Source organism: Lithobates pipiens, unplaced genomic scaffold, assembly GCF_037356315.1.
Source record: "Lithobates pipiens isolate NorthernLeopardFrog02 unplaced genomic scaffold, aLitPip1_a1.2 Scaffold_13, whole genome shotgun sequence".
Classification (NCBI taxonomy): domain Eukaryota; kingdom Metazoa; phylum Chordata; class Amphibia; order Anura; family Ranidae; genus Lithobates; species Lithobates pipiens.
In genome coordinates this window covers 326,444,929-326,469,794 of record NW_027507718.1, presented here as the reverse complement: position 1 = coordinate 326,469,794, position 24,866 = coordinate 326,444,929, and the positions used below count along the sequence as shown (strand labels likewise).

At 40.6% G+C, this 24,866-nt stretch overlaps 1 protein-coding gene across 8 annotated transcripts in view; it reads left to right on the top strand.

The window, feature by feature from the left end:
• INPP4B (inositol polyphosphate-4-phosphatase type II B) overlaps positions 1 to 24,866 on the top strand; it is an 851,608-nt gene that overhangs the window by 429,296 nt on the left and 397,446 nt on the right. For 5 of the 8 annotated variants that reach the window (XM_077476952.1, XM_077476953.1, XM_077476950.1 and 2 more), the window contains one exon: positions 12,099 to 12,178. In XM_077476952.1, the coding sequence (XP_077333078.1) occupies positions 12,099 to 12,178 (80 nt within the window). The remainder of the gene's footprint in view (positions 1 to 12,098; positions 12,179 to 24,866) is intronic. The other 3 variants (XM_077476955.1, XM_077476951.1, XM_077476957.1) reach the window with 1 other exon arrangement.

The following is a 24,866-nucleotide window of genomic DNA, read 5'->3' as shown; positions in this document are numbered from 1 at the left end:
ACCGGTTACCTCCGCTTGGCTAGTTCTTCCACGTCTAGGGGTTCCCAGGGTTAGTACCCAACAACTTTGGACGCTGGCACCATAAAAGTCCTTTAGAAAAGGTTTTTATTTGCAGGGGTAACATCCAACAAACACAGTCTCGTATGGGAACATAAGCCATTCTCAGACACAATCAGGATTTTTTTTATGCTTTTTACCCCACTGCTTTTCAGTTTTGTCCATACCAAAGGGTGGTGATTCCACTTTACACTGGTTATAGCCATTGGTGAATTTATTTATTATTATTATTTATTTTATTTATTTGTTCAAGGTTTCCTCAAAATCATTGATAGCCAATTATGGGCATTCTCACACACCCAAACCTGGCCCTAGCTCTGCTAAGTGTGGGAATCGATGGTTTCCCATCTAATTATCCTACTGTAGTTACACACATCTTGCTGGTAACAAGAACCGTTATCACAAGGTTATTAGAAGAACACATTGGCATCCAGTCTGTCAGAAGTTCTCTCTCTCTATCAATTATCAATATTCCTGTGAATACCTACACTTGCTTAAATCCCCTAAACACACAATTGTTGCTCACTCTTGGAAGTCTTGGGTCCATTTGTATAAACTCTAAACTACTGCTGCATACTGTGTGTTCAATATAATGGTATTGCACCCCTCTAAGTTTGTTACTATTCTACATCTGTAAACTGCCACTCAGGGTGATTTTATTTCTGTATTTGTCACCCTTGTTATACCACTATTAGCAAAATTCAATAAATATCTATTGGAAAAAAGAACATCATTGTTAGCCAGCACAATAAAGGACAGACAGCACATTATTACATTTAATGGTCTATTTTCTTTGTTAGCTTAAAAATCAAGATTAGTCTGGACTATGTTGCTAAAAAACAACTAAAAAAACATTTTTTTATATATATTAAACATTAACTATATAGAAAATATCCTCCCTACTGTAGAGATCTACAGCTATTTAATATCCATATTTTATCTGGAAAAAATCTCACGTAGTCCAGATCACCACAACTTTTCCATATATACATTTTATATGAAAAATATCCTACAGTATAGTACATGGCACCACAGCTTTTTCATTTAAACAGTTTTCTTGATAATGACCTATCTACAACAAAGCACCATATCTGTTCTAACTACACGCTATCTAGAAGATATCCTGCCTACTACGGAGAGCTAAAGGCTTTTCATATCCGTATTCTGTTTGAAAAAAATGTCCAACCTACTGCACCACAACCTTTCCAATATTTAGATTGTATAGAAAAAATAGAGCTATATTAAAGAGCACCACATAATGTCCTGCCTACTATTAAGTACCACAATCTTTCCTATAGTCACACTGTCTGGAAATTGTCCATTCTACTACAGAGCACCACAGCCTTTCCCATATCCACATTCCATTTGACTCTACTATGTGGGGGGAATCAAATGGGAGGTTAATTAGCCACAGCTCAGAGAGCCCCTAGCAGCCTCGGAGGAAACTTGGGGGAAATCCTGGCTGGGCGTGCCTAAGCTACAGTATCTATATACTAAAGTGTGTTTCCATTATCTGTAGCAAAATTTAGTAAAGAATGTGTGCAAAATGCAATAGGGGCCCCCTTAAGAATCATTACTTAAGTCACTTAAGTCAAGTTACTTAAGGTCCTGCTCTGGTACTTTTTTTTTTTTTGCATTGGTACATGCTCCCCACTATGGGAGTGCCCTGTTGGCCATGAAAAAGCCCAGAAAAAAATATTTTGCTCCTACAGATTTCAAAAGAATGTGGGCGCAATGGTTATGGTTTGCAGATTTCCCGCTGGGTTTGGTCAAGACTTTGTTCTGTTCACTCATCCCTATAGGCAGTTATTTTCTGAACATGCATGTTTAACCACTTTCAGACCGGACCATTTTGCTGGCTTAAGACCAGACCACTTTTTGCGATTCGGCACTGTGTCTCTTTAACTGACAATTGTGCAATCGTGCGAAGTGGCTCCCAAACAAAATTGACATCCTTTTTTTCCCAGAAATAGAGATTTCTTTTAGTGGTATTTGATCACCCCTGCAGTTTTTATTTTTTGTGCTATAAACAAAAAAAAAGCAACAATTTTGAAAAAAACACATTATTTTTTACATTTTGCTATAATAAATATCCCCCAAAAATATGTAAAAAAACATTTTTTTTCCTCAGTTTAGGCCGATACGTATTCTTCTACATATTTTTGGTAATAAAAATCGCAATAAGCGATTATTGATTGGTTTGCTCCAAATTTATAGCGTTTACAAAATAGGGGATAGTTTTATGGCATTTTTATTAATATTTTTATTTTTACTAGTAATGGTGGCGATCAGCGATTTTTATTGTGACTGCGACATTATGGGGGACACATCAGACATTTTTGACACATTTTTGGGACCATTGTCATTTATACAGCAATCAGTGCTATACAAATGCATTGATTCCTGTGTAAATGACACTGGCAGTGAAGGGGTTAACCAGGGGGTGGCAGTGTAGGGGTTAAGTGTGTCCTAGGGGCGTGTTACTAACTTTGGGGGGCTGGGCTGTGTGTTAGTGAACACTGATCTCTGCTCCAATCACAGGGAGCAGAGATCAGTGTCACTTGTTGCTAGGCAGAATGGGGAGATGCTGTTTATTTCCGCATCTCCCTTTTCAGCTTCCCCGTGAGACGATCGCGGTATCCTCACAGCAATTGAGTCCGTGGGACCCGCGACCAGACTCACAGGGTGATGGCACAGCGGCATTCCTAAAGGGACATACCTGTACGCCCATATGCCTGTTCATGCCATTCTGCCAATGTACATTGTCGTGCACCGGTCAGGAAGTGGTTATATTATGCAACCTTCGGAATATAGCAGAAGAGCAGCACTGGCTATTGAACATTTTTCTCGGCTTGCCGTACGTGTTGTATGTCACCGCGTTCTCGATGTTCGGAATTTCTAACCAACTTTGTGTGACTGTGTGTATGCAAGACAAGTTTGAGCCAACATCCATTGGAAAAAAAACATGTGATTTTGTTGTCGGAAAGTCCGATCAATGTCCGATCGTGTGTACGGGGCATAATGGTTGGGCTGTCTGCTCTATTCATTGTCCTCTTTGCTGATATGCCCTGGTTTGAACACCCCATGGAGATTGAGCTTTTGTTGTGAGCCTGAACCATCCATGGTACCTCACAAAAGTCTGATTGACTCTGATCCAGCTCTGATTGACTCATTAGGTGTATACCTATCTGAGTTCAATCATATGCGATTGGTGACTTTGGTGGATCGTCTATCAATTTTCACTATTTATGTGACACTTACAATCTGACATATTATTGTTTTGATACACCTTGATTGTTTTTTCATTTCACTGGACTACTTTTTGGTTTATCACTATTAGGACCTATACTCATCCCCATATTTTCACTTATGGACATTTATTTTTGTACATTGTATTCATAATAATTGTATTCATATTTTAGTGCTGCACTTTACTTTAACATTTCAAGCTTGCAGGCAGTGATAATTGAGTTTTGGTGTGTTTTTAGCATTTTCCAGATTGAAAAGTAATGAATAAAATGTTTCCCTTTAAAAATGCCTCTAGACGAAAACACGGGTAGCTGCATCTAGCTGCGTTTGGCTCTTGAAATGCCTCTAAACACAGCTTCTGACGCATTTTTTTGAGGTTCCAAAAAAAGCCTCTAAACTCAACTGCCTATAACAAAGCTGTGTACATGTACTGATAAGATAACATAAAGGAGAATTCAGGAGCAGTTGAAAAAAATGCCCAACTGCTCCTAAGCATCCGTTTACCAGCAGCAGTGTACATAAGACCTTACTTACTGTGCAATGTACACTACGGTACATGGCTTTTTCCAACACAGGTTTAATGTACATACATTCGGATTGTCTTAGACGGATGTATATTTCAATATTTTTAATTTCATGTATAAATGATATTTTCTATCAGTAATGATAGCAAGCAGATTACATTTTTTTTTCTCTCAGGCTTTAGACTACACCTAACAATGACGTATTGTTCTCTCATTTCAGCTTGGCTTATTTAAAATAGTAAATATATTTAAATATGAAAAATGCCTTTATTTTAAAAAAAAAAATGCCTTTATAATATAGCAAATAAGCAATAGCATAACTTTCTTACAGTTAATTTTAAACGAGCTAAGCTTTGCAGAGCAAACTGTATGGTGTTACAATTAAAGTACAGAATGAGAAGGCAGCTAAAGATTTCTTCTTTATAAAATTGCACGCATGTAAGTACTGCAGTAGCATTAAGGGCTCCAATAAGTGCCCCTTTTAAGCTTACCTCACCATGACTAGCCATTTCTTTCAATGAGAACTATTCACAAAATAGCTGTAATCTCTTCTACTTTCTTGCTTTTTTTTTTTCTTCTTGAAATACCATTAACTTGGTCTAATAGTCGTCACCATTTAGGGAATGTCCCCCATAATACATTTCTAAGTAGCGCAGCAATGCTTGAAGACTTTCTGAGATTTAATAAGTACCGAAAGCCCTTCAGAACACTATCTAACTGTGACTAAGTAAAGGATTTCTGCACACAAAATTGTTTTCCTGCTTGAAGACAAAGTCTCCACTTACTGTATAACTCTACAATGAGAAAATGAAAAGTTTTTTTTTCTTCCTTTTTTTTGTGTTAAGATTGTATTTATTAGGAATACACAGATGTGAAACTCAATGAATAAAAATTGCAACCTTTACTGCAGTGTGTAATGATAGAAATGTATTCAATTTAGAGATGAAATTAGGGTAAGGCAGCAGGGGCAGTTGCTTAGGGATCAGAGTGGGGGAGTACTGGAACATAAAAGAAAAGTACATATTTAAAAGTGTCTTTGAGAATTTTTAATGAGGCTGGAAAGTAAACTTTTTGTATCAGAACTGACATTTTTTTCTGATAAACCAAGCTTGCTAAGACCCTGAGGCAATTTTTAGGCATTTTATTGCTAGAAATAGCACCTGTAAAGCGCCTGAAAACTGCCTCTGATTCATTGCAATGGTGCTTCCACACCTAGGCGGTGTGCTTGTGGGACGTTAGAAAAAGTCTTGCTAGCACCATCCTTGGGGTGGTATGGAGCGCTGTATACTGCGCTCCCAAAATGCCCCTGCCCATTGCAATGAACGGAAGGCGCTTGGGAAGATGGGGGTTTTTAAACCCTTTTTTAGGGTTAAAAGTGCCCCGCTAGCGGCCGAAAATCACTGCTTAGACAACAGTAAAGCTCCGCGACCATAAACGCACGGGCAGCTCCAGTGTGAAAGGGGTCTAAGAGGTAGACAGTGGGATTGACATTGTAATGAACACAGTGTGCCCCAGAGGAAAAGAAGGTTAAAGAATGATGGTGATCAAATACTGGGGAAGAAAATCTGTATGTTCTGAAAACATGATATTCCTTTAAAAAAAGCAGATACAGAGCTTGCGTTTAAAAATAGCCTAAAATTGTTATTAAATGAGTGTTGGACCCAAAGAGAAGTGTGACCTAGTCCTGAGAGGCATCTCTCTAACAAGCAGGGTAACCCTATGGGTCCCTGGAACAATGCAAGGAAAAGGTGAAGAATAAGAGCAACACAAGACTGTGAATGGTCCAGTAAAAATACATTCATTTTAATAGCAAGGTAGTGGGTACAGCATACCATTAGCCCTGGTGAAGGAGGATTTGTGAGCCGCAAAATTGCGTTGGCTGTACCTCCTGATTTGTTATCAAGATTAATACATTTTTCTTGGGCCATTTATAGATTTCTGGCACTCTCATCCTTCACAGTTAAATTAATAAATGGCTCTCATTTTTCTATTAGAGGCAAATAAATAAATAAAAACTTTAAATGACATAGACCGCCACCTACATAAATGGAAATACAGATACAATAAGCTTGTTTTAGAACTGTATCTGCTGGTAACTGTTTCCTCTATGGATCAATGCCTTCTGTTAACTAGTTTCACTAATTGAAAATTATATATGAAATAGCTGAAGGGTAAAATACGGTTACCTTGTTATACGCTATAATTTAGGTGTACAAAGCTAAGACATTTGCATCCTTTTTCAAACAGATCATTTACACTTCCCCTACAATAACTACAATCTAAATTCCCAAAAATGTAGGATGCTGTGTAAAATCTACATAAAAAAACGGAATGCAATGATTTGCAAATCTCATAAACCCATATTTTATTCACAGCAGAAAATGGGAAAACATATCAAGTACTTAAAATGAGAAAATGGGCCATTTGAAGAAAAAATAAGGTCATTTTGAATTTGATGGACGCAAAATGGCTGGAAAAAGATTAAAAATGGCAACAAAGGGCCAGCAAAGTACAATCCCAGTTCCAAAAAAGTTGAGATGGAGGCCATGTTTCCTACATTGTAGCATCCCCTTCTCACCCCATTCTTTTTTTTTAACAACACTCTGTAAACGTCGGGCTACTGAGGAGACCAGTTGCTGGAGTTTTGTGATAAGAATGTTGTCTCATTCTTCCCTGAGCATATGCTGCTTTCAGCATTAATGGTGCTTCCCAGATGTGTAGATGCTCATTCAATATGCACTAATGCATGACACAACCCTATACCATCAGAGATGCAGGTTTTTGAGTGCTAATAGCATCCAGGAAGGTCCCTCTCATCTTTAGTCCAGGGACACAGCACCCATGGTTGCCAAAAAAGAATGTCAAATTCAGATTTGTCTGACCACAGAACAGTTTTCCATTTTGTAACAAGTCGTTTTAAATGAGCTTTGACCTGGAGAAGATGGCAACGTTTCTGGATCATGTTCAGATATGGCTACTTATTTGCAAGACAGAGCTTTTACTTGCCTTTTTGGATTACATAGTGAGCTGTATTCACAGAAAGTGATTTTTGGAAGTATTCCTAAGTCCATCAGAGAATCATGACAGTTTTTAATGAAGTGCTGTCTGAGGGCCCAAAGATCACAGGCATCCAGTATTGACACAGACTTTCTAAGATGCCCTTTTCATACCTAATCATATTACTGACCCGTTAACAGTTGCAAAATGTCTGTATAGCTTTTCCTTGTTAGTAGAACTTTGCCAGCTTTTTTTGTTGCCCTGTCCCAACTTTTTCAGGATGTGTTGCTGCCATCACTTTTAAAATGACCTTATTTGTTTCTATAAATAGTAAATTTCCTTAGTTTAAACATTTGATATGTTTACTATTTTTATTGCAAATAAAATATGGGTTTATGAGATTTTCAAATTATCGCATTCTGTTTATGTAGATTTTACAGAGTCCCAACTTTTTGGGAATTGGGGTTGTGTCTTTAGAGTGTGTGAACTTTGACACCTGGACGGTGTCGATGTTGTGATGCATTGCGGTTGAGCATTTTTGCACTCAGTCACTTTTCATATATTTAAATCTGAAGTGTAGCTGTAAACATACCCTTACATCTTTAGTCTCATAACTTACCTGTAATGAAGGGTGCCGCATGTCATGCAGGCAACTGGATGCTGAACACTTTTTCACTGCAAGGATGCCTGTCCTCTTCCTGTCTCTGAACTTCCATCATTGCAATGGTAACCACTTTGGATCTGTAGGCAGAACAGCAGTGCAGATGGTCCGATGGGAACACACTCTCCTTCCTTATCCTCAATTGAGAAAAGTTCTTTACCGATTACAGTGCTTGTAACACAATCGTGTTACGAGCAGTTTAAAGGATAAGTTCACTTAAAAAAAAAAAAAAATAAATGCACTTTTTTTTTCAGGTAACAAAATGTGCATTTATTTATTTTTGTAGGTGCCTGTAAAGCATTGCACCAGCTATCAGCAGATCTATTGAAGATCTGTCAGTGTATCTGTGTGCCCATACATCCCCTTAGTCACCCTGACCAGCCTGTTTCCCTAAAAATCAAAAAGATAACAGAAAATGTCAAGTATATTATAGCCTTGTGAGTTGCTATGTGCTGCCCGTGATAAGCTGCAAGCACCTGTGCACACTCATATGTCTGTTTCAATTGCCAAATATCTATTTTTTGTGCAGTGCTATTTTTCCTAATACCATTCAGAACAACCATTATAAAATCATGAATAAGTGGAAAAATTTACAATAACAAAAAATAAGTAATGTTGCTAAAATACAAATAAAGAGGCCGCGCTAATGTATTAGTATAATAGGTTGCTGCCAACCCCCGGATTCTCAGCCCCCTCAGAGGTAGTGAATTTACAGCTGATATATAAATATGAATAGGGACCCAGGCGCTACCTCAAAAGTATATGTTATAGGGTACACCCTTATTATATAAGGTGATCTGAGGTCTGTGTGCTATGTTGAACCTATACCCCATAAAAGATGGGAAGAAATCTCAGAGTCCTCCACAGTATAAGAAGTACAATAAACCGAACTATATAGTCCAAGACAACTGGAAAGATTCTCTGTACTGATATGTAGCTTGGTGTATAATAATAATCACAGGGTATGATCCAAAAAAAAAACCCTATTATCTATATACACCTACTTAATCTATGAGGGTACTATGAGGATAGTATGAGTTGATGAGGTATATTGCATCATTGATACATAATTAAACATAAAAACCATTTAGAAATTGTAAAACAGAGCAATAAAGTTAAGAGGACAGTAATTGACCTATGTAACTCAGTATGACTTCACACTTAACTAACTCTATATAATTTGTTCAGTCCTCATTAAGTATGGTTCAATCAGTCCACATTAGGAATCTCCAAACAATAACCAAAGTATAAAAGTATAACAGATATCTCAGTCCGATCCGCTGGAATAGTTGGATGATTTTTATGGCTTTTGGGCCGCTCTGTAATAAAAACTTTGTAACTAATAAAAAGTCTTTGTCTGGTGACAAAAAGTTACTGCACTATGGAATATATTTTTTCATCTCCCTGAGGATCTACTGGCTTGCTTGTAACTGACCCAAAGAGGAATCACCTGCATAACAGAGAAGTGAAACAAGGTGGAGGATCTGTCTGACAAGCGTCTGGAGATTGTGATTTACACGCACAGTTACCCCTTGGGGGTACAGGGATCCGTATCCAACTATTCCAGCGAATCGGACTGAGATATCTGTTATGCTTGTTTGGAGATTCCTAATGTGGACTGATTGAACCATACTTAATGAGGACTGAATGAATTATATAGAGTTAGTTAAGTGTGAAGTCATACTGAGTTACATAGGTCAATTACTGTCCTCTTAATTTTATTGCTCCGTTTTACAATTTCTAAGTGTTTTTTATGTTTAATTATGTATCAATGATGTAATATACCTCATCAACTCGTACTATCCCTATTACATAGTACCCTCATAGATTAAGTAGGTGTATATAGATAATAGGGTTTTTTTTGGATCATACCCTGTGATTGTTATTATACACCTAAGCTACATATCAGTACAGAGAATCTTTCCAGTTGTCTTGGACTATATAGTTCGGTTTCTTGTACTTCTTATATGTGGATGACTTCCCGTCTTTTACGGGGTATAGGTTCAACATAGCAGACAGACCTCAGATCACCTTATATAATAAGGGTGTACCCTATAACATATACTTTTGAGGTAGCGCCTGGGTCCCTATTCATATTTATATATCAAATGTTGCTAAAATGTCCTTTCAATTTAGTTATTTTCAGTTCTTTACAACAACAAAGTTCCTTTGATCCCTTTAGTGCACTCTGGATGTGATTTAAGTGTACTTTCACGTGAGTTATTTGACCCTACAACTAAGTATGGTCAGATAAAGCTTTGCCCTATGCCCTGCACACACGGTCGGACATTCCGATGACAAAATCCGTTGGATTTTTTCAGACGGATTTTGGCCCAAACTTGTCTTGCATACACATGGTCACACAAAGTTGTCGGAAAATCTGATCGTTCAGAACGAGGTGATGTAACCCACGTACGACGGGACTATAGAGCACGCAGTAGGCAATAGCTTTCGTCTCGTAAGTTTTTCTGAGCATGCATGGCACTTTGCCCGTCGGAATTTAAACAATCGGATTTTGTTGTTGGAAAATTTTAGATCCAGCTCTCAAACATTGTGTGTCGGAAATTCCGACGGAAAAAGTCATATAGAGCCCACACACAATTGGATTTTCCGATAACATGATCCGATCGCACATTTTCTGTCGGAAAGTCTGACCATGTGTACAGGGCATAAGAGTCCCTCTTATGAGTTAACCACTTGCTTACTGGGCACTTACCTGCTCAGGCCAATTTTCAACTTTCAGCGCTGTCACACTTTGATTGACAATTATGCGGTCATGCAACACTGTACCTATTTGAATTTTTTATAATTTTTTTCACACAAATAGAGATTTATTTTGGTGGTATTTAATCACCACTGGGTTTTTAAATTTTTGCTAAACAAACAAAAAAAGACCAGAAAGTTTGAAAAAACAAAAACAAAACAAAAACTTTTTCAGATTGTTATAACATTTTGCCAACAGGTAATTTTTAGCCTTCAATGATGGGCACTGATAGGCGCCACTGATTGACACTGATAGGCGGCATTGCTGGGCACCGATAGGCAGCACTGGTAGGCACTGATGAGGCTGCACTGATGGGTAGCCCTGATGGGCACTGCTAGGTGGCACTGATGGGTGTCATTGATGGGCACTGATAGGCGAAATGGAGAGGTGGCACTGATAGGCGGCACTGATAGGTGGCACTGGTGGGGACTGATCAGGACGCACTGATGATGAGGCACTGATGGGCACTGATAGATGGCACTGGTGGACACTGATTAGCAGTACTGATGGGCATTGATAGGTGGCACTGATAAGCACTGATATGTGGCACTGGTGAGCACTGATAGGTGGCACTTGTGGGCACTGATTAGCAGTACTGGTGGGCATTGGTACATTTGTGCTCATAAGTTTACATACCCTGGCAGAATTAGATTTCTTGGCCATTTTTCAGAGAATATGAATGATAACACAAAAACATTTCTTTCACTCATGGTTAGTGTTTGGCTGAAACCATTTATTATCAATAAGCTGTGTTTATGCTTTTTAAATCATAATGACAACAGAAACTACCCAAATGACCCTGATCAAAAGTTTACATACCCTGGTGATTTTTACCTGATGACATGCACACAAGTTGACACAACGGGCTTTGAATAGCTATTAACGATCCTCACCTGTGATCTCTTTGCTTGAAATTAGTGTGTGTGTATAAAAGGTCAATGAGTTTCTGGACTCCAGACAGACCCTTGCATTTTTGATCCAGTGCTGTTCTGACATTTCTGGATTCTGAGTCATGGGGAATGCAAAAGAATTGTCAAAGGGTCTGCGGGAAAATGTGTATGTACTATCTACATAAGGATTGTTTTAACATCATAAAATCATTTTTATTATATTTTATAAGTATAATATTCCTACAGTTGTTTTATATTTTGTCAGTATGTAATATTACATTTTTTAGGTGGAATTCCTTATTTAAACCTTGTGGTGCTAACTTGCATAATTCATAAATCCACTATGATTTCCTCTTACGTAGTCATTACAGTGGCTAAGCAGTTAGCATACTGCAAATACATGGGGTTCTGGGTTTAATTTCTTCCAATGACACAATCTACTTCAAGCTTGAATGTTTTCTACATGGTTTGTAAGTTTCCTATTGATTGTTTCCTCTTATAGACCCCAATGTATGTGTATGAGAGACTGCACGAATTTGGGAACTTTAGATGAAATTGGTGGATGATATAAGGACAGTCATTTTCAGTTAAGGTCCTCTGCAAATGCTTGATGCAACACTAGAACTTGCATAGACAAAGTAAAACCACTATTGAAAAAAGAGCCGATCCTTAAGATAACTATGCCACTGCAATATGATAAAGATAATGCTGTGTGGTTTATCTTTAATAACTTTAACTGACTTTTAAAACTGTATCCAGTCTCAACAACTTCTTTCCTTTTTACGATTAGTTTGAAAGCAAATTGAAAAACATTACATATTCTAACTTGTTCGTATAGAGATGGTCTTATTTTATACCCACAGTGATTATATTTTTAGGTTTAGATTTGTGCTTTGATTTACTTTTTAGTATTTTATTGAGTTCAAATAGTAATTAAATTATCTTTTTCCTTTCAGAAGAGTTTCCTGGGCTGCACCACTTTCAAAGTGAAGGATCTAGTCAAAGCAAAGGAACAGCCCCTGTCTCTGAATCTCAAGTAGGTTTTTACATTTGTAAATCTCAGCATGTGGTTCAAAATATGATTTCTATTGATTCTCTTTTTCTAGAGCACAGATTTTCAGGATTATAACTGGTAAACTTGAGCTAACACACCTTTGTTGATAACCAAAAGCTTTCAGTAGCCTATAGCAGCTAGTGAACAATTATTTTGGCTTTATTTAGTGCAGATCGAAAAAAAAGACAAGTTATAAGGGAAAGCTATAGAATATAATTACTGAATGTATAAACAAAACATTTGAATATTTGTATTGGAGTGGAATCACATTTTTGTATGTTAATTTCGACAGAAATAAGACAAGTTTGTAATCAGTTGATTTTGTAAGGGTTGCCTTCCTGAGTGGTGATTTCTTGGTTTACAGAACTTCCTGCAAATTATCTATCATCATTTTTTTGGGCCATTTATACATTACTAAGGCAGTGCTAAATATATTTTATATGACATTTTAAATACTTTTCTGGAAAAGCAGTATATTGCAAACACCAATATGTATTCAGGATCACACATGCATTTTGATTGTGCTTCTGGCCTAACAGTGACAACATTAAACTGTTATGCTCAATGGCTTGAGTTATGTTTAACCACTTCAGCCCCGGAAGATTTGGCTGCTCAATGACCAGACCATTTTTTGGGATACGGCACTGTATCACTTTAACTGATAATTGCACAATTGCGCTGTACCCAAATAAAATTGACATCTTTTTTCCCCACAAATCGCCTCTGTGGTTTTTATTTTTTGCGCTATAAACAAAAGAGGAGGGAACATTTAAAAAAAACACAATATCTTTTTACTATAATAAATATCCCCAATTTATTTTTAAAAATATTTTTTTTTCCTCAGTTTATGCTCAGATGTATTCTTCTACACATTAGTGGTAAGAAAAAATTGCAATAAGTGTATATTGATTGGTTTGCACAAACGTTATACAGTCTACAACATGGGGATAGATTTATGGCATTTTTATTATTATTATTTTTTTTTTACTAGTAATGGCGGCGATCTATGATTTTTATCGGGACTGCGAATTGCAGCGGACAAATTGGACACCTCTGACACATTTTTGGAACCATTGACAATTATACAGCGATCAGTGCTATAAAAATGCACTGATTACTGTATAAATGTCACTGGCAGGGAAGGGGTTAACACTTGGGGGCGATCAAGGGGTTAACTGTGTTTCCTCACTGTGTTCTAACTGTAGGGGGCTGGGACTGTCTAGGAGGAGAGAGAGATTGATGTTCATACATAGTATGAACACACAATCTGTCTCCTCTCCCCTGAGAGAACCTCCCCTGGTTCTCGCTCTGTCACGAGCGATCACAGGCACTCACATCGGCTCCAGGCGCACACCCCTAGTGGCCAAAAGGCGAAGCAACGCAAGGTAACATTGTTTCGCCCAGCCGTACCATTCTGCCACAGTAAAACTGCATTTTTACAGCTGCTTTTAGCAGCGGCAGACTTTTTTTGGCATCCTAAAAATGACTCTCCATGTAATTCTATGTGGATTTTAGGAGCTGTAAGTGGCATAGGCTTTTTCAAGCTGTAAAAAAAACAGGGCCAGCGTGTTCTGAGAACTGGCGTTACAGCCCTAAAAATGTCTGACACTGGTCAAAGGTGCTAAATGTGGCTTAACACTGGATACAGCCGTGTTAAGCCTTGTCAAGTGTTTTTTTTTTTTTGATATGTCAAAATCAGTGGTTCCCTAAGAGAGCCTATTGATTTGAATAGAAGTCGCACCACAAATCATGATGAAGGGGAGCCCTCCCAAAATGAAAAAAAAAAACTGATGTGGGATTCCCCCAAAATCCATACCAGACCCTTATCCGAGCATGCAGCCTGGCAGGTCAGAAAAGGGGGGGACGAGGGAGTGCCCCCCTCATGGACCATACCAGGCCACATGTCCTCAATATGGGGGGTGGGTGCTTTGGGGCAGGGGGGTACCCCTACCCATTCACCTAAAAAAAAATAAAAAATAAAAACTGCTTTAATAAATGACTTTGTCAAAAACCTGTGTACTGTTTTTATTTTTGACACTTTTTTTAGGTGAATGGGTAGGGGTACAAGGTATCCCATATTCATTCACATAGAATGGGGGCAGGATCGGGGATCTTGTTAAAGGGGGCTTCCAGATTCCAATAAGCCCCCTCGCCCGCAGACCCCGACAACCACCAACCAGGGTTGTTGGGAATAGGCCGTTGTCCCCATGTTGATGCCCCCTGCCCCAAAGCACCCATCCCCCCCATGTTGAGGGCATGTGGCCCTATATGGTCCAGGAGGAGGGTGGACCTTTCGCTCGCCCCCCCCTTTCCTGACCATCCAGACGACATGCTTGGATAAGGGTATGGTATGGATTTTGGGGGGAATCCCATGCCATTTTTTTTGGTGTGGGGGTTCTCCTTAAAACCTGTACCAGACTGGAGGGTCTGGTACGCTCTTGGAGGGGAACTCCATGCCAGTTTTTTTTTTTTTTCCATTTTGATGAGTTTCCCCTTCACGATCCTCAGCACACAAGCGGCACCGCAAGTCGGATCATCATGATCCGACTTGTGGCGTGACTTCTATTTAAATCAATGGACTCTCATAGGGAACCATTGATTTTGAATAGAGGCAGAGAAACAAGGCTAAAAGCTAGCATGGCTAAACGTGCATTAACGCCAATGCAAAAAGCGAAACTAAACTAAAAGCACGTTTTTACAGATGCTTTTTCCTGGTGTTGGTAGTGGCTTTGCAGCTCATTTTTTTTAAGCCCTGTGAGCATGAAACCTAAAGGTTAACTGCCATATTTAGGGTGTAACATGGTGTAAACCAGACTCTCCCACGTCAAACCACCCCCATGACATTATGTTGGGGTTCTTCTCCCCTGCAGCAGCTGTCGATTTCAAAATTGCCCAGTTCACACCAGCTGGCAACACAGTATATTGCACATAACACATACATGCTGATGTGAGCTGTACATGTGTATTGCAATGCATTGTAGGCTGATTTTTTTTTTTTTTTTTTTTACACTTTACACTTCGTGGGATTTTGTATTAAAATGTATGCCTGCATCATTTGATTGCAAAACATGCAGCACTGCAGACATAATGCAACACATAAGTGCGAAGCTCTAAGTAAAAAAAATAGATCAGAAATTACGCAACTACTGCTGGATGTACAAATATCTTTTTATTTTATCAGTTCTGTGCCTTCTGAAAATGTATGGTTTGGGCCATACTGAATTTAAAAGTGGAGAACAGGTCTTGGCAGTGAAAAGGTTAAAGGTCATCCATTAAAAGTTTTTGTACACCATGGCTGAAATGAAAAGTTCAAAATAACTCTTATACAACACTAATCACAATTGTTCCCAAGGATTATACATCACCATATTGATTTAACTATCTTAGCCCTCATCCAAAACCAGCCCTAAAGATTTAAGAAATTCTTTAACTTTTCAGAACAGACCTGATTAGATCTTTGTTAACAAGAAAAGAACTGCAAAACCAATAATGTTGTAATTCAAAATGTTTCAATTTGGTACAATTACAAAAAAAAGACAACACAAAGTAGACACATTAATCAGAAGCATGTTCGTTTCCATTGCCATCAATCACTACGGGTTTTATCTTGTGTAAGTAACTGTCTTTAAGGAACTACATCACCCTAAAGTATATCAAATGCCTGGTTTGAAATTGGGACGTAAACATTTAACTAGTTGGTTTCTCCAATTGCAGCAGAAAGTGAAGGTTTCAAAGGCTTTTCATGAATTGAGAATATCATCATCAATCAGCCAGTTTTCTTTCATTGATGATTATTTTATGATTATTACTGTATACATCAATTATTTCAGCTAAAATTTTATTTTGAAAATCATTTACTTTTGACCCCCCCCCCTCAGCAATTAGAAATTGACACATATTCCTGATATGTACATTCTGTATATACAGTATCTCACAAAAGTGAGTACACCACTCACATTTTTGTAAATATGTGATTAAATCTTTTCGTGTGACAACACTGAAGAAATTACACTTTGCTACAATGTAGTAATGTGGTAGTGAGTAGGGATCAACCAATATCACTTTTTCGGTGACGATACAATACCGATATTTCGGCCACCTCTCCTGCCGATAGCCAATATTTTTTGCCGATATTTTGTACATTTATATTTTTCTTTTTTTACACTGCCATTTTACATTTTTTGTTTTTTATCACTGTTATTGCTGTCACAAGGAATGTAAACATCCCTTATGACAGTAATAGGCATTGACAGGTACTCTTTATGGAGAGATCAGAGGTCTATTAGACCCCAAACCCCACTTCAAAGTATTCAAAACATCAAGATCTGCGTTTTTGAATACTTTTTTTTTTAAATGGGTGCCTTTAAGATGCCAGTAACCGGAAAGTGATGTCATGACATTGCTTCCAGATTACTAGATCTGAGACCCAAACGAAGCATCGGCTTTGTCCTGGTTTTAGGCCAGCCGGCGGATGTGCCAGTTGGTTGCTTGGGCTTGGGCCTCTCGGTGGAACGGGAGAGCCCCGGCGAGCAGAAGAAGGTGGCGAGAGGGGGTATGTCCCCTGTTTGTAATAATGGCCGCATGGCCGCATCAGTTCTTAAATTTAGTTAAATCTACGCAGCTGCATGCATCACCCCGGTAAAACCCCTTGAAGCAATATTGGTAATATCGGTCAGTTTTTTGACCGATGCTTCTAAAAAAGTGAATATCGGCCACAACTTGTATAACAGTGTAAATTTGCTCCTCTCAAAATAATACAATACACAGACATTAACCACTTATAGAAATATTTTCCTGTTTAATGACCAAGCCATTTTTTGCGATACAGCACTGCGTCTATTTAACTGACAATTGTGTGGTCGTGTGACGGTGTACCCAAAAAAATTTCCTTTCTTTTTTTTCACAAGTAGAGCTTTCTTTTGGTGGTATTTGATCACCTCTGCGGTTTTTATTTTTTTGCACTAAAAACAATACAATTGCGACAATTTTGAAAAAAAAACAAAATTTTTTTTTACTTTATTGCTATAATAAATATCTCCAAAATTTTTTATAAAAAACTAAATTCTTCATCAGTTTAGGCCAATATATATTCTTCTACATATTTTTGGTAACAAAAATCGCAATAAGCAATATTGATTGGTTTGCCCAAAAGTGTCTACAAACTATGGGAAAAATGTGTAATTTTTATGGCATTTCTTCTATTTTTTTTCTTTTACTAGTAATGGCAGTGATCTGCGATTTTTAGCAGTACTTTGACATTGCGACGGACAGATCAGACACTTTTGACACATTTTTGGGACCAGTGACATTTATACAGTGATCAGTGCTATAAAATGCACTGATTACTGTATAAATGTCACTGGTAGGGAAGGGGTTAACACTAGGGGTGATCAAGGGGTTAAATGTGTTCCCTAGTTAGTGTTTCTTATTGTGGGAGGATGGGACTGACTGGGGGAGGAGACCTATCGCTGTTCCTACTTACTAGGACCAAACAATCTGTCTCCTCTCCCCTGACAGAACAGGGCTTTGCGTGTTTACACACACAAATCCCTGTTCTGGCTCACGTGTCCATGATCGCGGTTGGCCAGTGGCGATCGCACCCGCCAGCCACACGCATCAGGTCCCCCATGCGGCTCCACGCCTACCCATTTGTCGTTTTTTTGGGGGACCGTGCCACTTTGCTGGCACATATCAGCGTGAGCCGGTCGGCAGTAATTGAGTAAATGTCCAAAATAGTTCCCAATTAGCCATTTTCCCTCCACGGTATCATGTGACTCGTTAGTGTTACAAGGTCTCAGGTGTGAATGGGGAACAGGTGTGTTAAATTTGGTGTCATCACTCTCTCTCTCATACTGGTCACTGTAAGTTCAACATCACGGCACCTCATGGCAAAGAACTCTGAGGATCTGGAAAAAGAATTGTTGCTCTACATAAAGATGGCCTAGGCTATGAGATGATTGCCAAGACCCTGAAAATGAGCTGCAGCACGGTGGTCAAAACCATACAGCGGTTTAACAGGACAGATTCCACTCAGAACAGGCCTCGCCATGGTTGTCCAAATAATTTGCGTGCATGTGCTCAGCGTCACATCCAGGTTGTCTTTGGGAAGTAGACGTATAAATGCTGCCAGAGTTTCTGCAGAGGTTGAAGGGGGAGGGTCAGCCTGTCAGTGCTCAGACCATACGCCACACACTGCATCAAATTGGTCTGCATGGCTGTCATCCCAGAAGGAAGCCTCTTCTAAAGATGATGCACAAGAATGCCGGCAAACAGTTTGCTGAAGACAAGCAGACTTGGATTACTGGGTCATGTCCTGTGGTCTGAGACCAAGATAAACTTATTTGGTTTAGATGGTGTTAAGTGTGTGTGGCGGCAACCAGGTGAGGAGTACAAAGACAAGTATGTCTTGCCTACAGTCCAGCATTGTGGTGGGAGTGTCATGGTCTGTGGCTGCATGAGTGCTGCCGGCACTTGGGAGATACAGTTCATTTAGGGAACCAAAATGCTAACATGTATTGTGACATACTGAAGCAGAGCATGAACCCCTCCCTTCTGAGACTGGGCCAAAGGGCAGTATTCCAACATGATAACAACCCCAAACACACCTCCAAGATTACCACTGCCTTGCTAAAGAAGATGAGGGTAAAGGTGATGGACTGGCCAAGCATGTCTCCAGACCTAAACCCTATTGAGCATCTGTGGGGCATTCTCAAGTGGAAGGTGGAGGAGTACAAGGTCTCTAACATCCACCAGCTCCATAATTTTGTCATGGAGGAGTGGAAGAGGACTCCAAGGGCAACCTGTGAAGCTCTGGTGAACTCCATGCCCAAGAGGGTTAAGGCAGTGCTGGAAAATAATGGTGGCCACACAAAATATTGACACTTTGGGCCCAATTTGGACATTTTCACTTAGGGGTGTACTCACCTTTTGTTGCTAGTGGTTTAGACATTAATGGCTGTGTGTTGAGTTATTTTGAGGGGACAGCAAATTTACACTGTTATGTAAGCTGCACACTCACTATTTACATTGTAGTAATGTGTCATTTCTTTTCACATAAAAGATAATAATAATAATAATAAAATCTTCACAAAAATGTGAAGGGTGTACCCACTTTTGTGAGGTACTGTAATATTAATAATATTACACCAATACTTAATAACTTACTCAAACCCATGAACACATGCAGCAATATATCATTTCCAAATTTACCTCACTAAGTGTTACTGTCTCTCATAATTCAAGCCATTATCACAAACAACACAACACACATTCTACCATCTCTTCACACTTCTTCAAGTGACAACATTTGTTTGATAATTAGTTATTCTGCTTAACCATTCAGATAGCTGGATGCAGTTCAATATTTCAACTACTCATAAAAAATATAATGCTAAAATAAATTTGCTTGGTTTGGAATAAATAAATATCACAGATAATAGGATGGATGAATACAACATTATTCTTGTCCAGGGGAGTCCTTGAAGCCTAATTTTATTCTACGTTACAAACATAAAAATTGGCACAGGGGCATAACTTATATTTAGTATGATTTGTCCCTTGTGTTGCTTCTTCTTGGCTTAGAACTTTTCATCACAGTTCTGCCAACTCCAGCACTGGCCCCTTGCAACCCTGATCACTAGTCTCACTTATAAACACAGAAGCCCGGTTGGGGCTTCTCTTTCTCTGGCCAGCAAAAAACCCTCCCTGCTCTGCCTATACAACAGAGGAGGGGGCAGGGTGGCATAAGCACATAACTTCTCTAGCCTCACTTGTACAGCATCTCCAGAAGCCCCTTGCTTGCAGGCTGACCTCTCACTGTACATTGTAGACTTTTTTCTGGGGGGGGGGGGGGGGAGAGGACTGCTGTAAGTCCTGGACAGGAAAGGTAGGAGCGCTCTGTACTGAAAGGGGAGGAGAGGGATGCTTTGTACTGGACAGGGAGGAGAAGAGAGCTTTACAGTGGAAGGAGAGGAGGGTTTTCTCCTAGGGAGAAATGTGTGTGTGTGTGTGTGTGGGGGGGGGGGGGGGTTGTAAGCTGGTCATCCACTCCTGAACCCTACACTCCTGAGCCCTGCACTCTGTACAATACACTCTTATGAGCCCTGCACTCTGTATGTAGCGCAACTTTCTTTTCTGCAACTGACTACAAAGCCTGAAACATTGCCTGCTCCCACTGGCCACAGTTCAGAACCTTAAATTCTGAATGAAAAACTGGCTAAACATTTACAAAGTTTGGAGATCCCTGGTCTAGTGTTACATGAAACAATGTACCCCTTGTAATCCAGTAAGTCAATTCAGACTGTCAGAGTAAAGCCGCGTACACACGGGCGGACTGTATGGCCTACTTAGTCCGTCGTAACACATTTCAGCGGACAGTCCGCTCGTGTGTGGGCTTCTTCAGCGTGCAGTCTGGCGTACTAAGTATTTCGGATTTTTCGAAATACTGTCCGTCATACTTTGGTTTCAGCGGACAATCCGCTCGTCAGTAGGCTAGTTCGACGGACTAAGAATGGCGCATGCTCAGAAAGAATTTACACGGCGAAAGGTTGCATTGCTGTGTATTGGACTTCCTATTTCTAGTCCCGTCGTACGTGCTGTACACGTCATCGCGCAAGTTTTCGACGGACTGTTTGTGCATCCGTGTGTGGTCAAGTCCGTTCATTCGAAAGTAGGACGGACTGTCCGTCGGATTGTATGACCGACTAAGTAGGCCATACAGTCCGCCCATGTGTACGCGGCTTTAAGTAGGATTCATTAATGTACTAGCTTAAATGTATTCTGTTGCAATGTTTCTTGCTGAATACTAATGGCCTTCTTATTTTACTGTAATGGATATAGCACCCCATGTACTGCAAATACAAAACTTTTTTTATTTAAAAACTGTGTAAAAATATGTTAGACATTGACCTACATATTTTTTTTATATCTTCTTGAGTGTGTTGGAATCATAATTCAGTATTGGATAGCATTCATGCCAACAGCCCATGATTGAGAACTGTATCAAGATTTTGTAAATGTGTTTATATACTTGTTTGTATTTCAGTAATTTCAATGGTGTTGAGCTGTGTCATATAGTCTCTCCTTTTCTGCATGTGTTTGTTTAAGCCCAGGTTCACACTGACTGCGGGGATGAAATTGTGCGAGTTCAGCTGAACTTGCACGACTCCCGCATGTCAGTCAATTTCAAGGTCATCTGTACGGGTTTCTGCACTGACGTCAATGGAAATTGCACCCTGAAATCACCAAAAGTAGTACAGAAACGACTTTTTGGAATCAGTGCGGCAACGCAAATGCGCACGATTCGGACGCCACCGATTTGACATGTGAAATCGCATGCCAAATTGCATCAGTGTGAATCAGTGCTCAATGATTATCACCAATCATCTCCACTCTGGGTGAAGGAACACAGGGGCACATTTGGAAAGCAGCATTGTCAGTCTGCGGGGAGGAGAGAATTAGATGTACTAGAAGATTTAGATATGCTAGGCTCCATTCACACTCCTACGACTCCAAAATCGAGTAACTTTGGAGTGCAACTTTGATGGCAACTTTAACACAACTTTGGATGGGTGCGACTTGGGTATGACTTGTTGTCCCTCGTCAAAGTCGAACCCACTGTTGCATCATGCATGTAAAACATTTAGGTACAAATTTCATGCAAAATATGAGGGTTAACATTGAACTCTATGGCCCTCATGTTGCATGAAGTCTATGGCCCTCAAGTTGCATGAAGTCTATGGCCCTCAAGTTGCATGAAAGTCGAAGCAAGTAGTGCATGAGCTACTTTAAAGTTGCTGCTACTTTAAGTTGCACATATATGAATTTTAATTATTGGAAAACATGGGGTATGACTTGTTAATATCCAAAGTCACCTTACAAGTTGCACAAGTGTGAATAGGCTGTAACAAATTGAAGCTGAACTTCAGCTAACACTTTATAAGCCATTGCAACATTCCTTTTGGAATAAAAGTTTTACATGAATAAATTAAAGGCGATCATCGCAATCACCCCTGTCAGTAGTACATGGTTTGTCCCATCCCTCTAACTGCAACATCTGCAGAACAGCTTGTTCTGTTGAAAGCCAACAGACTTACTAGCCAGATCGCCAGGTGAAAAATAAAGCAAAGAAAGCCCAAAAGAAAATGAATGCAGCCATCACACCTACAGAAAGAATTGATAAGTTACAATATAATCAATGTTTGCTTTTGGGTTTAATACCACTTTATAATGTATGCAATATTGTAATAAGTGGGACATTGTAGTGAGACATTTTTTTCCCATAGAATTTCAGAGAACTGCTTACAGTGGTTGTATAGTCTTTTTTTTTTTACTTTTACCTACAGGTAAGCCTATAATAAGGCTTATCTGTAGGTAAAATGAATATCTCCTAAACCTGTATGGTTTAGGAGATATTTAATTTTCATGCAGCCGCTGACATTATACGGTGCATGCGCTGTTAAGGCTCAACTGAAGGTCCAGCAGAACTGCCAAACCTTTCCGGGAAAAAGACTCCTGCACGCGTTCGCGGGAGTGAAGTATCGTGGCTTCGGCCACTCACAGCGCAGGATCTGCAATACCCGGAAGACACGCCGAGGCAACATGTCAGCTCCCTTGGCGTAGATCGGGTGAGATACTGGTGCCTCGTTCTTAGGTCAGTATTTCATAATGAGCTAGTACTAGCTCATTATGGCATGCAAGTTTTTTTGTTTAACCACTTGCCGACCGCCTAACGCCGATGTACGTCGGCAGAATGGCACGGGCAGGCATAAGCACGTACATGTACGTGATTTGCCTCCCGCGGGTCGGGGGCCCGATCGGGCCCCCGCCCGGTGCCTGCGGCGGTCGGTTTTCGTTCGGGAGCGATCCCGGACGAGGGGACGGCCATTCATTCATGGCCACCCCCTCGCGATCGCTCCCGACGAATAGAAATCCCCGGTGACATCACTTCCTCTCCTGTAATGTAAACACAGGAGAGGAAGTGATGTATTCTCTCCTCCGTGTCGGTATTTTTCGTTCCGACACGGAGGAGAGCGGATCAGTGAGTTGCACCAACACATCCCACACACAGTAGAACATGCCAGGCACACTCACACCCCCCCTTTACCCCCCGATCACCCCCCCAATTACCCCTGCCCCCCAGTCACAGTGACACCAATGTCATTTTTTTTTTTTTTTTTTTTTTTTTTTTGCATTGGTGTCATTTGTGACTGTAATAACTGTTAGGGCAGTTAGAGTTAGCCCCCTTTAGTTCTAATGTACCCCCCTAACCCCCCCAATAAAGGTTTAACCCCGTGATCACCCCCCGTCGCCAGTGTCACTAAGGCTGGGTTCACATTGCAGCGGTTTATGAGAACGAATGTGATTCGCACCGCACTGCAGTGCAAATCACATCCGATCTCTGTGCGATTCGAGTTCAGCCATTCGCCGCACCCGCCGCACCCGCCACACCCGCCGCACCCGCCGCAAATTCGCACGGGACCCTTTTTTTGGCCCGCAGCAGAATCGGATCGCATGGGTGTTCACACCATGCGATCCGAGTTTGCAGATCGCACTGCGATATGCGAACTGATCTGGGGGTGTCAGTAACATTTCACTGACACTCCCAGCAGTTCGCATAGGGCAGTGTGAACTGCCGCCGGGAGGCATGCGATGCGGGAACCCGCCGCGGATTCGCGGCGTTTCCGCATCGCTCCAGTGTGAACCCAGCCTAATAAGCGATCATTTTTCTGATCGCCGTATTAGTGTCCCAGGTGACGCTAGTTAGGCAGGTAGGTATTTAGGTTCGCCGCAGCTTTTTATAGCGCCAGGGACCCCCATATACTACCGCATAAAGCCCCCTGATTGCCCCCTAGTTAACCCTTTCACCAGTGATCACCATATAACTGTTACAGGTGACGCTGGTTGGTTAGTTATTTTTTTATAGTTTCAGGGCACCCGCCATTTATTACCTAATAAAGGTTTAACCCCCTGATCACCCGGCGGGTGTCATTTGTGACTAATAACTGTTAGGGCAGTTAGGGTTAGCCCCCTTTAGTTCTAAGGTACCCCCCTAACCCCCCCAATAAAGGTTTAACCCCGTGATCACCCCCCGTCGCCAGTGTCACTAAGGCTGGGTTCAGATTGCAGCGGTTTGAGAACGGATGTGATTCGCACTGCAGTGCAAATCACATCCGATCTCTGTGCGATTCGAGTTCAGCCATTCGCCGCACCCGCCACACCCGCCGCACCCGCCGCAAATTCGCACGGGACCCTTTTTTTGGCCCGCAGCAGAATCGGATCGCATGGGTGTTCACACCATGCGATCCGAGTTTGCAGATCGCACTGCGATATGCGAACTGATCTGGGGGTGTCAGTAACATTTCACTGACACTCCCAGCAGTTCGCATAGGGCAGTGTGAACTGCCGCCGGGAGGCATGCGATGCGGGAACCCGCCGCGCATTCGTGGCGTTCCCGCATCGCTCCAGTGTGAACCCAGCCTAATAAGCGATCGTTTTTCTGATCGCTGTATTAGTGTCACAGGTGACGCTAGTTAGGCAAGTAGGTATTTAGGTTCGCCGCAGCTTTTTATAGCGCCAGGGACCCCCATATACTACCGCATAAAGCCCCCTGATTGCCCCCTAGTTAACCCTTTCACCAGTGATCACCATATAACTGTTACAGGTGACGCTG